Below are 14,158 nucleotides of genomic sequence, written 5' to 3'. Positions count from 1 at the left end.
CTGGTTAAACTAAAGAGAAAGAGCATTTTTCTACCATTTAATTTGGAGAGATAAGGGTTTAGTATGTCTCCAAAGATCTAGGGTTGCAGACGGCATTTCTTAGATCTGGGCACTTCTTAGATTTATTGTTCATTCGTCAAATACTTACCAAGCACCACTATGATCCAGGTGCTCTACAGACACATAGAGGAACAATACCAGTCCCTGTGCTGAAGTAAGCTCACTGTGTAAGAGGGAGTATGCCTAGGGAGGATCAGTTACCTGCCAGTGGAACACTCACCTACTGACAGAGCCTGGGGACGGAATGCAGAGAGGCTGGGAACCCAGGAGGGATGGAGCCCAGGCCAATCTGTGCACTTTTTCTTTTGATTTTTGCTTGGATCACTCCCTGAGGATAGTATTATTGTATTTTGTTGGCTACTATAGTATTAATGATCTTAAAATTAACTTTTTTCTTTCAGACCCATAGACATGAAAATAGTAATCAAATCCAAGAATACTCAGTCATGTAATGTACATGTATAATCACCTAAGAATATATTGAAGGCCAGGCATGGTGGTTCATGCCTGTAGTCCCAGTACTTTGGGAGGCCAAAGCTTACTTGAGGTCAGGAGTTCAAGACCAGTCCGGCCACATGGTGAAACCCCTAAATATGAATACTACTAAAAGTACAAAAATTAGCTGGATGTGGTGGTGCATGACTGTAATCTCAGATACTCCACAGGCTGAGACAAGAGAATCGCTTGAGCCAGGGAGGCAGAGGTTGCAGTGAGCCGCGATTGTGCCATTGCACTCCAGTCTGGGTGACAGAGTGAGACTCTATCAAAAAAAAAAAAAAAAAAAAAGAAAGAAAGAAAGAAAGAAGGAAAGGAAGAAGGAAGGAATCGACAGATACTCAGACACAAGCGTATGTTTTCAACTTCATCAATATCAATACCATGTTGACATGGAACACTAAAGACTCACCAGGGAGGCAATTAACCAACATTTGGGAAGAAATAGACTTCACCTATTCCAACCACACGACCAGCTCTGGCAGCCAGGACGTGGGCAACAGCATCCTACCAGTTTCTATTTATTGTTGCATTGCTATGGTGCCGATCCCCTTTGTATCCATGGTATTTAGAACCTCAGGGATTGGGCTGGTGACCATTCTTTAGATCTGAGAACAGAAGCAGCAGAGGGACATTGAGCAACTTTAGAGAGGTGTCTATGTGGTAGTTTCGGGACAGTTTGAGCTTTCTGGTAGATGCAGCCTAGGGAACCTGGCATACAAGCAGTTTCTTTCTCTGTCCCATGGAAGCTGTAAGCTTGTGAAAAGGACCAGGTATCTTCTGCATCATCTTTTGTCTTGCCATACAGGCGGGCAGGGCTGCCTGGGTATACTGGATGGGTTAAGGATACTGGGAGAGGAGAGAGGAGAGAGAGAGAGAGAGAGAGAGAGAGAGAGAGAAAGAGAGAGAGAGAGAGAGAGAGAGAAAGGGAGAAAGAAAGATCTGCAAGAAGGAGGCAAGGTCTGGAGCCCTATCTACGTTCAAGCCCTGTCTATGGTCTGGGACAGCAAGGAAGTGACTACGAGAAGGAAGGTCTGGAGAAGCAGAAGGCCCTTTCAATGGCGATGCCACATCCCTCCAGCAAAGTCCATCCATCACAGGGCATCCATCTTTAGAGCGCACCCTTCTGCAACTACACCCCCTCTCCGCCCTAGATCAGGCAGCGGGGTCGCCCCCTCGAGGAATCTCCAGGCAGCTAACACTGGAGGCGCCGACGAGGCTAGAGACGGAGCAGTTGACTAAATTGTGCTGGATGGAAGGCGTCGAGGACCGGAGGAATTAATCCGATGTGGGGAAGGCGGACTGGGCTACGAGGAAAAAAGAGGAGGGCAATGTACACTCAGCCTTTTCATCAGTCGGCGGGGAGATGGATGGTTTTCCGGACCGGGCGTCCCAGCGCCCCGGCTAGCTATAGGGAGACGTCAGAGCGCTTGGGTCCGTGGTGGAAGAGCACCCCAGCCCCCCCGCCCGGGCTTCCATATAAAGTCGGGGCCCTGGTGGAGGCCGCAGCAGTAGCACCAGCGGCTGCGACACCGGAGTGCCTCTGAGGTCCGGGTCACCCGTCGCTGCTCGGCCGGGAGGGCGCACTTTCCAGCCTCGCCCAGCCTCTCCGCCACGCTCCAAGGGCTTCCCGCCGGGACCATGCGCGGCCGCGAGCTCCCGCTGGTCCTGCTGGCGCTGGTCCTCTGCCAGGCGCCCCAGGGGCCCGCGGTCCCGATGCCGGCTGGCGGAGGGACCGTGCTGACCAAGATGTACCCGCGCGGCAACCACTGGGCGGTGGGTGAGTGTCCTGGCCGCGGGAGCCACGCGCGCTTGTCCTCCTCGGGCTCAGCCAGCCGGAGGGGACCTGTCTCCCCATTTCTTTGCGTTTCCCGGGCCCAGCTTTGGGAGCTGGGTTTGCTGTGATCCTTCTACCGAAACGCCTTCCCGGTTCTCCTAAAACTCCACCCCACCTTTCTCCATTCTAGGGAGCCCATCAGTCCCACACCAGCTGCAGGCTGGTTCCCTGATCCTTTCCCACTCGCTTCCCACCTGTCTCCCCGTCTTCCCCAGGGGAAACAAACACCCAACCACAGTGCAGATCCCCGTCCCTCTGCGCCCACCCTACATCTCCTTTTGTCCGCCTAGTCTCAACCAGTCTGGCACGCTACTCTCCTTGAATAATCTTGGGGAGCTTTGTCCCTCGAGAGCATCTCAGATCCTTGGTCCAGCTAGGTGGGTGGCCTCAACTCCGACTCCTGTGGGCTGAAATCTAAGCTGCGCCCATACGCCCCGCAAAGCCACAGGTGTGGGGACCGAGGGCGCAGCGCTCCTGCCTCGCGTTTTACATCTGTTCAGCGAGCAGTGCCTGAATCCCGCCTGTTTGTGGCTCTCTGGAGTTTTCTCAGTCCCTCTCTTCGCTTTGCAGCGATATTCTTTTCCCTGCCCTTTTGCCCTCCCTCTTCGCAGCCAGCAGGGTCTGCGCTTGGGGAATCTCACCTGCTCTCCAAGCTCATCCCGATCTCTCTGCCCCTCTGAGCTCCGCTCTTTCTCCGCCCCTCTAGATCCAGGACTTCGCCCTTTCCCCTAGCTCTTTCCCATTCCCTCTGCAACAAGTCCTGCTCTCTAGGCACGGGCTTGGAGGCTCTCTCGCCACGGCCCCCAGAACCCGGGTGGAGAGGACCTCCGCACTGCGGGTGCTGAGGGCGCCTCCAGGTGGGGTCAGGATTCCGCACCTCGGGCACTCGGCTCACCCAGCATTACCTTGGGGCTCTCGGCCTCGCCAAGCACAGCTTCCAGCAAATGCAGAGCGTCCAGCTTCCTCACTCTCTGACCCCACCCGCCCCACAATAGCCAACTACAACAACACCTACCAGCTCCCTGGGAAGCCGGTTAATCCCTGAAGAGATTTAAGGCCGTGTGTGTGTGTGTGTGTGTGTGTGTGTGTGTGTGTGTATGTGTGTGTGTTTCCTTAGCCATCTACTTAGAAGGGGGCTGGGGAATGGTGCGTTGGAACAGGTATTTGCTAATTCAAATATCAGCTGGTTCACAAATCTTGATAGAAGACCAAGAATTTGGGGAAAGGAGTGGGACTGGAACTGTTGCTTCCTGAGCTCTTCTGTGTTGTGTGTGCTTTTGAGAGGGAAGTCGAGCTCTCTGGGTTGCAATAGAGTGGTTTTCACTGTTGCTGAAATAATCATTTGCCAAGTCTTGAGAGTTCCGGGGATGAGAGGATGTGTGATCACTGAGAAACGGGAGGAACCCAGCAGTCTGGTGTGGAGAGGAGGGATTGGAATGGGTGAAGCTGAAAAACTCTCCATTTCAAGAATGAAGGATGCTTAGCAGGTGTTGAAGAATCCACACGTAGAATTACGCTTCTTAAAGAGAGCTTCTGGGAGCTTAGATCAAGTGGCCATTATCTGGCCCAGCCACCCACCAATGGAGCTGGAAATGTGGAATGAAACGTTTGGACTTCCAATCTCTCTTTACTCATCTATATTATTGTACTAATAAAGCTTATTATTAGGTAACCCTGGCAGTCCCAAAAGAGGACAATCGAGTTAACTTGGAAGCCAACATCGTGTTATTTCTGGTGCAAGTCAGGCCAATCTTGATTTTCTATAGTTCTGGAGAACATCTACCTCCAGGTATTTAGTGTGTCTGCCATTTAATTTAATGCCCTTCATAGTGGTACCTGAGGATTCTTAACCCAAAAGTGTATCAACCAGTGGTGACCTCAAATACCATTGTCACATTTATTCTTAAATGCACCTCTTTTCTTCCCTTTGATAGCTGTGCAGAGTTGAGAAGGAGCAAGAGAAAGAGGGAGGTGAAGTAGAAACTCACATTTTGGCCTAAAATTAACTTGTGGTTGAGAAAAAGTTTGCTTTGAGTAACATACCCTCTGTTGGAATTTGAGCATTTACAAGGATGAATGATGTTAGATTTTAAATTTAGCCTTCAATTATCCCAAGAAAACGCTTATCCTCCCCAATCACCAAAGACGTGCAGTTTAGTTTTAATTATATAAAACTAAAGCTACACATTGCTGTCCATGAGTACGCTGTCAGCACACATTTACAGGCTTGTTAAGTGAATTGCTTCTTCCAGCTGAGAGAAGCACGGTGCAGCAATGGAAAACAGGTTAACAGCTTGAAAACTTAACAGATTTTTATCTGGCTTGATGTTCGCGGAAACATTTTGTTTGTGTGATGAAAATAAATGTCAACACTTCCACTGGCGACTATTCCATGTGCACCCATGAAACACTCCTGTCATTCTAACTTGGATGTGAGACATGCCCCAGAAGGTTGAATTTGGAAATACCAGTATTCAGCTGCAGAATGGCTTGTTATGGCCCCAGAAACTGTGAAATAGAATTTACATGTTGGTCCAGAAAAACTAGTTCTTAGGAGTACGCAACACTTTCATCCATGCCTTATTCATTTATGTTTCAAACCTGCCCTTTACTAGTATCTTTAAATGATTAATAAAAAGAACAAAAGCCCTTTTTTTCTCTGAGCAAGGTTTTTTTTCCCAAGTGCCTATCTTGGTGAGATTAGATTCCCAAGTGTCTATGGTGAGATTTCCATTATTATGATACAGCACTTGAAAAATGATATTGAGAGAAGAGGTGGAAGTGGGCATCATCTCCACGTTGCCATGGAGATGATGATTTGGTTGACAGAGGCTAGCTCAAAAGTGAAATAGGATCCAGGGAAGATGTGCTTCCCTGGGACATTCTAGACAGCATGCTTTTCTTAATAACCAGTCTAGGGATCTAGAGGTAAAGAACTGATCCCCACACATTCCCTATATATGTAAGTACTGAAATTTAGTACAATCACAGAATGGAGAATGACTTTCTCTTCCCATTTTAGAAGAGTCCACACAATTATTCAGGCATGACAAAAAGAGGTTGTTATGTGTGATATCTCCACCACTCCTCTGCCTCATTAGCAATAACTCCTTTCTTGTTTCCAGCATTCTAACTAGATGACAGGGAGTATCAGGGTTCTAATCCTGCTTCCAAGCATTATGATTCAATTTCCTCCATATAAATAAAGCCAAATGCATCGCTGCTTCCTAGGAAGTTGCACAACATAATCACTGTTATGGCTGAATGCAAGGCTATTGAGTGGCTATCTGAGTACCACGTGACCAAGCTGATAAATGAGAATCCACTCATTCAGGATTCCAGGACTTCGCTTGGGACAGTATCCCCAGTTAGGGTCCTGAAATTGTGTGAAGTCTCATATCATAAGCGATTTGGCAAGTGCTCACAATGCAGTAGAATCTCATTTTAATGCTCCTTAATACTCAAAGAATTCATTTTTCTCAATTACATAATACATCATGATATATTGGCATATAATCCCTATTGTTATAACATCAGAAAGCCTTTTGTAGACCTTATCCTTATTTCCAGATCCCAGAATGATTTTAGCTACCTTATATTTCTTAGCAAGTTGAAAGACATTGACAAGCAGTATAATAATGTAGTCTAGATTGTGAGCGGATTTGAATCCTAAAATAGTTGCTTACATCTGTGTGACCTCTGGCAAGCCTCATTTTCACAAAACCAATTAGCATATGGATCAAATGAAATCAAGCACATTTAAACATCCCATAAACTGCAAATCGCAATACACATAAAAGCAATACAATTACAGTGAGGGCTTCTCTCTTGGTAGATAGAACTTCTGGGAAGTGACCTCTTTCCATTTTAAGACTGAAGATCTTTCAAATGTGATGTCTGCCTTAAATACTTCTAATGCCAGTAGTGTTGGGACCACAAAGACCTTTTTCCTTGTGCGCTTTAGATCAAAAGCACCATAGTTTTTTGACGTTAGAAATTTCAAAGTGCTACAAAGCCCAATTACAGAGAGATAGGAAAAATCAACTGTAAAAAGTAGATAACATGAGAATAATAAGCAAGCACGCAAAGTGTTAAGAATGCGGACCTTGAATTCTGTACTCACTTCTGACTCCAAGTTATCCTCTCTTGTATACGTAAACTTTCATGTTTTTAGTGGTTTGGCCTCCTTAACAGCAGTTTTAAAAAATTTTATTTACATGGCAGGTACACATTCCTGGAGCCATTGAAAGACTTTCAGACTCAAGAGAAAATTCTGCATTTATGCGCTGGAAAGTGTTACTTAGGGCTTGTTTTCAACTTGTTTTTCGCTACACTCTTAACAAACAGTAAATCTAGGTAGTTTCCTAGGTTCAATCTCAACAACAATTCTGAGAAAGTTTAAATGAAAAATTCCTTTGGTACTTTTTCACTACAGATAAAAGGAAAGCAATATTTTGTAAAAATCACACAAAGAAAAGCATGGAGACTTTTATTTTCAGCAGCAATTCAAAATTGGCTGGGGAAGATGTTTCAACTCCATCTCTCAGTAGGGAATAGAATTTGGAGCACACAGATTGATGATAGAATTTTAGATATGGAAGCCTCCTTAGATTTAATCTAGTCTACCCTGTTCATTTCATAGTTGAGAAAATTGGAGACTAGGGGTGCTAAATGACTTGGCAGAGGTCACCTAACTAGTTAGTAGAGGTGCTGGAACCAAACCCAGGGTTCCTGGGCTGCAGTTCTGAATTCTGTCTAGCTCATTGCACATTTTGAACAGCGAGCAAAATCTGTCGTTTATGAACTAACTCTTAGTAATAAAATGTGATTTATTCTGCATTTAGAAGGAAGCAGCACAAACACAATCGGTGTCCTTTCAAATTTCTCATTCATTCATTCCCTTTGGTTAAATGTGTGGCATTCTGAATATTTTTGTTTTGGATTTTGCAGGGCACTTAATGGGGAAAAAGAGCACAGAAGAGTCTTCTATTTCTGAAAGAGGGAGCCTCAAGCAGCAGCTGAGAAAGTACATCAGGTGGGAAGAAGCTGCAAGGAATTTGCTGGGTCTCATAGAAGCCAAGGAGAATAGAAGCCACCAGCCACCTCAACCTGAGGCCCTGGGCCATCACCAGCTTTCGTGGGATTCAGAGGATAGCGGCAACTTCAAAGATGTAGGTTCAAAACACAAAGGTAAAAGAAACATACACGCGAGATGGGGTGGGAGGTATTTGGGGAGAGGTGAAAGAGGGCAAGTTTAAATAAGGAAGAATAAAATTGCTTGTGATATAAACCTTCACAGTTGCTACATTAGGCTAACACCAATACATGCTAAGCCAACAGACAATTTCTATGTTCCCTTCTTTTTGGCCTAATAGTCAAAAGGGTATTGATTCCAAACTCCAATTTAGGAGGTTTTTTTCAGCAATTTGTCTATTTGCCATTATGCACTGATGGGATATATTTTTTTAACAGTCAGGCCCTACCAGAACATTTTGATAGCGAGTCTGCAAACTATTTGAGTAAATCCCTGTGGCTCTACAGATTCTACATTTATTTCTGGTGAACATTAGTGGACATTCCTATTTTTAGAAGAGACAATTCTTGTTTTCTACCTTTGACACAAAGTAGCACTTCTTCATATTTGTTACAGAAGTACCAAGTTCAGGTTTCATCCTAATATTTTAAGACTCGGTGAACATATCTGAGGTCAACAAATTCATCCTGTATATGCTTTTATAGAGGATAGGGAAAAATAATTATACTAAACTGGCAATGCTTAGTTACAAAGACAGTGAACAAGATACGAGAGACAATAAAATTTATAGGAAGAAAATAAGGCAACTGAAAATGAGGTGATTATCACTAACTTTTACGTTTCCATGGAATGTATAATAAACTACAAAATAATGACAATAATAATAATGGCTAGTTTTGTTGAATATTTACTATAATCTAGGTATTGGGCTAAGCAGTTTACCTCCATTTTCTTGGTTTATTCTCACAGCAATCTTAGAAGGAAGATTCTATTATTATCTCCATTTTAGAAGGAAGGAAACTAGTCCCATCGCTTTTCATTGATAAAATCAGGGTAAGATCCTGTGCTCAATCTGCCTCGGACAGTTGTGCCATGCAAGACATCTTCCAAAAATGGTCCTCACTGATCTTAATATAAAGGATGCAGGCTGAAGGCCTTGCTTCTTGCTGCTTCACACAATAAATAATGTTCCTTTCCACTCACAGTGCTTGGAGGGCTTCCTTCTTCACCCTTCATGGTGAAGACTGACAGCCCCTTTAGAGGCTCAGAGCTGCCTTTGCCGAGCCTCAGCTGGCTTTCTGGAGGGAGGCTTTCTATTTCACTGCCTTTTGGGCCTATTGTGGTCTTTGTTTCTCTTTCTTTTCTTTTGTTTTCTCTTCTTTCTTTTCTTTCTGGCAAGGTCTGGCTATGTGCTTGTCCGTTTGTCTTTCTTTCTCTCTCTCTTTCCTCTTTTTTTTTTTTTTTTGACAAAGACTGGCTATGTTGCCCAGGCTGGTCTCAAACTCCTGAGCTCATGATTTCCCCCAGCCTTGGCCTCCCAAATGTGGATTTCTATGCTAAATGGGAACTAAAAGTCCATCCATTGTCCTAAGCACCTAGATTGAATGTCTTTGTAGCTTTTATTCAGGAAAAAAAAATCCAGGATTAAATAAACCAATACAGAAATAAATATCAACTTTGGACAAAACCCCAGGTGATTGTCTGGTCCATACCTGTGTCACAGGTGTCATGCCTTCAGCCTCCTTCTTTCTAGATGGATCCCATACTCCGAGGGCTCTGGGAACTTGCGGGTGACTTCTCAGATTCTAGCTGGCCATGCCTTTTTCACAGTCGAGTGCTTTACTGGAGTTCCTGTAGGTGGATATCCAACAGCAGAACCCTTCTCATTTGTCTAAAGAGTAACAAAAATTGCCACCACAAAACCCTTGAAAATAACTTTTACAGACCTTGAAATTGACTTGCCCTCATAGCTCGTCCATTAAGTACTCCCCTCTACTAACACACAATCATGTTGCTATTCTAAAGTGTCTCATTTTTGAAAGAAACAGCAGTGTCCAGTTTGAGTTATTTTATTTCCTCAATCTGGCTCTGCATATCTTTGAAATCTTTTGGAAAATTCACCTCCTTCCTTAAGGATCCAAAATTTTCCACCATATTCCAAAGACTATTCTGTAAGCTTCAAAGGCAATTGCAAAAAAACAGCTTCACAAAAGGCTCTGAGTAGCAGTATAGTAGGATGGGTTGAGTGGGAGGCCGTGAAGAGTGACTGCTTAACGGGAGCAGTATTTATCCCAAGTGAACTGAAAAAGGTCATCAAAAAGATTATAAAACATAATCAGGCTTCACTTTTCTATTCTTTTTATGCATTGTTTCTCTTTCTACAGGTTTGCAAAGCCCGTCTCATTTCATTCCACCTCCAGTTGAATAATTAGTTATTGCACACATTGGTACTATCCTTTTGGCTATATTTCCTAGTAACATGAAAACAAATTCCACAGTTAGTCTTTGCAGAGACAGAAATATTTTATGGCTTCTCTTGCACTGGAAATTCCACCTCGATGAAAATATGTTGTTATGAAAATTGAAAACACCTTACAATGATCTTATTCAAAAGGAAGGAGTGCCAAGAGAATAGTTCTATTAGAAACCCATATATCTCCCATAGCTTAGAGTTCTGGGAGTGTTAGAGAGAAGCTTAATAACTTGGCCAAGCATTGCCAGAATTAGCATCAAGAGTTTTCAGAGGCTGAAGGACTGTTCTTAAAATTAAAAACTATCTGCAGATACTCTCCTCTCCCATCTTAGTAATAAAACATCGAGCACTGTTGCCAACTCTCTTGGAGCTGTAGTTAGAAACTCCGAGCATTTCCTATGTTTTGATGACAAAGATATTTACTTAATTCATAAACAATGTGTATAATGTGCACTGAAACTAGATTACTCTATCATGGAAACAGCTCCAGAACTTTCAGAGCAATTATGCCCAGCAATATTCAAGGTTAACCTTAATCCTTTTAACTGTGCCCTTCTCACAAATCTTTTAATTCTATTCTGCAATTAATGGAACCTTTTCCCCATGGGTTCTGCAATGTGAATCTCTGTTCAGGTCGGCTCCACGGCCTCATCCATGATCCCAGAGGTGGCTGTGTGTTGTCCTGAGTTTCAGTGGAGTTGGCCTTTGATCTCCCTTTATAATTGGACTCAGTCCTTTATTCTTTGCAGCTTAGGTCACTCCCTTTATTTAGTGGGCAGGGAAGTGAGCTACAAAGCCTGTTATGGAAAGAAAGTAAATGTGTCTGTTCCTCACTTTCAAGGGACTGCTCTCACTTTCTCATCAAATCAGTACAGAGAATAGAAAGGTCTTGTTTCTGAATATTTGAAATGCTCCATAGGAAGTGTGAAGTATAGAAAAAACAACATACAATCAAGAATCATTCATAACCTTCTGATGACCTTGGCTCTTTCTATGAAGGAGCAGAGTAAAGCTGGCTCCCACCCAGAATACAGCTCCTCCCCACCCCCAACAATGGACCCTGCCATTGCCTCCCAGGTCCTTGATCTTCCTAGGTTCCACAACCCTCTTTTTCCCTTTAGCTTCCATTCCCTTCAGCCAAACCTCTCTTATTCAATATTTTGAGCCAATGGGGGACTTATGTAGATTTTTCCCCCACACATTAGCTGGCCCCTTTTATGACCAGTGACTCATAAGGCAAGATGTGTGGTGGCTTCTTTGGACAGGCGGCAGCCTTTAATAGGGCAGCCTGGCTTGGTGCTAATTGGCATGCGTGGGAATCAAACCCCAGGCCCCGGGCTCATTAGCACATAGTCAAAACAACTGAGCCACAGAGCAGGTAATACTTTGCCCAAGAATAGCAGTGGTTCCTTTATTAGAAACAAATGGCTGATATGGAAGTTGGGGAATCTGAATTGCCAGAGAATCTTGGGAAGTGTAATAAGCTCTAGTCTCGACAAAAAGTGTTTTTTCGTCTCAGCGTGTAAAGGGTGCTATATGGAAACAAAGAAGTATTTTAAAATTATAACTACTCATTCTTTCTTTAGTCTTAGTTAATTTGAGCAGAAGCCACAACAAGCAAACCACAATAAATTTAGAATTGGCAGAAATCCAAATTAAATCCTCTTCCCAAGTTTCCCACACTACTACCATTTACAGTTGTAGGTTTGTAATGTATAATTATGTAATTCAGAAACCAGCTTTGATTTGTGTCATGGTGCACTGTCAAAGTGAGCAAAGTAAGAATTCAAATTCCACATTCCCAGAATCTACCACCCAGCTGCTACTATAGTTACAAGTTCCTGGAGATAATACATTAACCAACATCGGTTAAAACATACCTGAGTAATCACATCAGGGTGCACGGTAAGCTGATAAAACGAAAAGACCCCAAAATGCAGAAGCTCAAAAAACAAGTAGAAGTTAGTCTCTTGGCGGGAGACAGCTCTGGTTCTCAAATTTTATACTCTCAGAATCACCTGCAGGGCGTGTGAAAGCACAGATTGCTGGGCTCCGCCCTCAGAGTTTCTGATTTAGCAGGTGTTAGGTTGAACCAAGAATTTGCCTTTCTAACAAGCTCACGAGTAATGTTCATGGCTTGTAGGAATGGATTTATTTCTAGGATTAGACTTCAGCTCACTCTGTTTGCTGAACTCTTTCTAGTATTTCTTAAGTTGGTAGACTCTCTGCTCCAGGTTCTCAACGTGAAGGAAGGAACCCCTCAGCTGAACCAGCAATGACAATGATGGCTTCTCTCCAAGGAGAAAAACAAAACCCTTAAGAGACTGCATTCGGCAAGCATCAATTCTACTGGATCATCAACAAGATTTCGTTGTGCAAAATACTTGACTATTCTTGTATCTTTCATCCTTGACTAAATTCATGATTTTCAAGAAGCATCTTCTGGTTTGAACATGTTTGCTGTGAACAAATGGCGAAGAGTCTTCCAATTAATGCTTTTTACATCTAAGCTATCTGTTGCTTAGATTCAAGGCCCCAAGCTGTTACCATTCACAATAAAAGCTTAAACACATTGCCCAAAGGGCAGGCTGTTCTCTTATTTCAATCCCAAATGAGAGAATAGTGTGGCAGAGATGAACAACCAGCTTCAGGACGTACTTGTGTGCTCACTGATCAAGTCAAGCTGAAGCTCTCCCTCTGAATTCTTGTAGTGACTTAGAGCCCCTCCGGAGTCTCCCTTACTTTCTCATTCCCATCAGGTGGGCTAGGTTGAAGATGGAGGCTATCTCTATCCATCACTTAAGAATTCCCCAATCTTCAACCCTTTCCATGACCAGGTATTTTGCTGATATTATTGCTGGACATCTCCTAATAGTCCTTTAAGCTGAGAATTATCATTTTCATTTACCAGATGAGAAAACAGAGGATTAGAGAGATCAAGTGCCTTGCCCAAGTCACATAGTAAATGGAGCTGGGATCTAGACATCCACAGTCACCAGATTCCCTGCATTACTCATTTTAAACCTCCTTTTCAGTATATTTATGCCTTGCAAGTGGCACTGTTTTTTCAAAATTTCATCGCCAGTCTGGGAGGAGTCGTCCTCAGTGCCAGATTTAGTTAGCTCCACAGCTAAAGGATAAGATGAATTCAGTTCCTTTCATTTTCAGAGAATATGGCCTGGCAGTTCGTTAACACTCACTAGTTCTATTTTTTTTTTTTTTACCGGTTCCTTTTTTATCATGACATTTGCACATTAACAGATTTTGAAGCTTCTTGCCATATGTTTAGAACTTCTTCATTTAGGAAAATCACATTTGCAACCTTAAAGAGATTTGTCTTGCTCTTGTTTTGATTACCTAAAACCACATAAAAGATATGTTCTTTCTAATTTCTTTTAAAACCATGTTGATTCACAGCATACTCACGGCTAGACCTGGGAAAATGTGTGAACTGTGTTTTCAGTGTTACCACCTTCCTCTACAGGGCCCCTGTTCTCTATCATGAGACTATCTTCAGCCTCTTTCCCAAGAACTTGATCCTGAGCCGTGTCAGCTAAAGCCCCCACGCGCTGATGATGAAGGTGTAAGCCCTCTCAAGGATTTGTCTTCCAATAGGACACTCATAGAGCTGAAAAAATATCTTCCAGACTTAGGGGACGCTTTCTCTAAGTGTGGCATTTCAGGCAAAGAGAAAAGGTTTCCTGGACATAGGGCAATGCTCCTAGAATAACCCCATCTAGACTATCACTTGTTAGGCTGTTTCACAAGAGTAAACCTACGTGAACCCATGTTTTAGCAGCCATCACTTTTTTCCAGGAGTTCTGACTGCGACATAACAACTCAAATCTCCTCACCCTTGCAGTGCTCCTCTGTGCCACACCCAGGTCAAGGCTAGACTCTTTCTGAGAGGTATGCTCTTCCCTGCAAAATTAAAAAATATACATTTGCAAGGAAAGTTTTATCACATTACACATGTGTGTGCCTATTGGGTCAGGTAATTTTTAGCTACCCTTGGGTAGTTTAAGTAGAAGAGGAGAAAATTGATGAGTAGGTGTTAGTCAGGGAAGACCAGAGAACCGGGCTCAAGCCTAAATTTGCAGGTTCAGTACCCAAAGCCATGTCTCTAATTGTATTGATGAGATGCACGCTGCAGAACTGCCTGAGTCTGCACTCACTCTCTTCCTCTGACTCTGCTACCACCTGTGCCTGCAGTAGGATGCTCCCAGAGACTCCCAAATCGGTCTTGAATGAGTGTCTG

The 14,158-nt window shown here is 43.5% G+C and overlaps 1 protein-coding gene across 3 annotated transcripts; it reads left to right on the top strand.

Moving 5' to 3' along the window:
- The first annotated feature begins 1,178 nt into the window (after window positions 1-1,178).
- Window positions 1,179-12,481, top strand: GRP (gastrin releasing peptide). Of its 3 annotated transcripts, none has more exons than XM_012446468.2 (3): window positions 1,179-2,335; window positions 7,343-7,563; window positions 12,114-12,481. In XM_012446468.2, exons 1-3 carry the CDS (start codon window positions 2,197-2,199, stop codon window positions 12,177-12,179), a joined length of 426 nt encoding a protein of 141 aa, XP_012301891.2. In that variant the 5' UTR covers window positions 1,179-2,196; the 3' UTR covers window positions 12,180-12,481. The 3 variants fall into 3 exon arrangements, with proteins under 3 accessions (XP_012301891.2, XP_012301890.2, XP_012301889.2); XM_012446467.2 differs by having other exon boundaries at window positions 7,343-7,582; window positions 12,135-12,481; XM_012446466.2 differs by having other exon boundaries at window positions 7,343-7,582.
- The last annotated feature ends 1,677 nt before the right edge of the window (window positions 12,482-14,158 follow it).

Source organism: Aotus nancymaae, unplaced genomic scaffold (assembly GCF_030222135.1).
Source record: "Aotus nancymaae isolate 86718 unplaced genomic scaffold, 86718_ANA_hifiasm-v0.15.2.pri h1tg000020l, whole genome shotgun sequence".
In the NCBI taxonomy this organism is placed as follows: domain Eukaryota; kingdom Metazoa; phylum Chordata; class Mammalia; order Primates; family Aotidae; genus Aotus; species Aotus nancymaae.
Note: the sequence above shows the minus strand (reverse complement) of the source record. Positions and strands in the feature narration are given on the sequence as shown.

Coding starts and splice junctions, on each gene's coding strand:
- GRP (XM_012446466.2), top strand. CDS start 2,197: ATGCGCGGCCGCGAGCTCCCGCTGGTCCTGCTGGCGCTGGTCCTCTGC. Junction 2,336..7,342: donor CGGCAACCACTGGGCGGTGG/GTGAGTGTCCTG, acceptor TGGATTTTGCAG/GGCACTTAATGGGGAAAAAG. Junction 7,583..12,113: donor TGTAGGTTCAAAACACAAAG/GTAAAAGAAACA, acceptor GTATTTCTTAAG/TTGGTAGACTCTCTGCTCCA.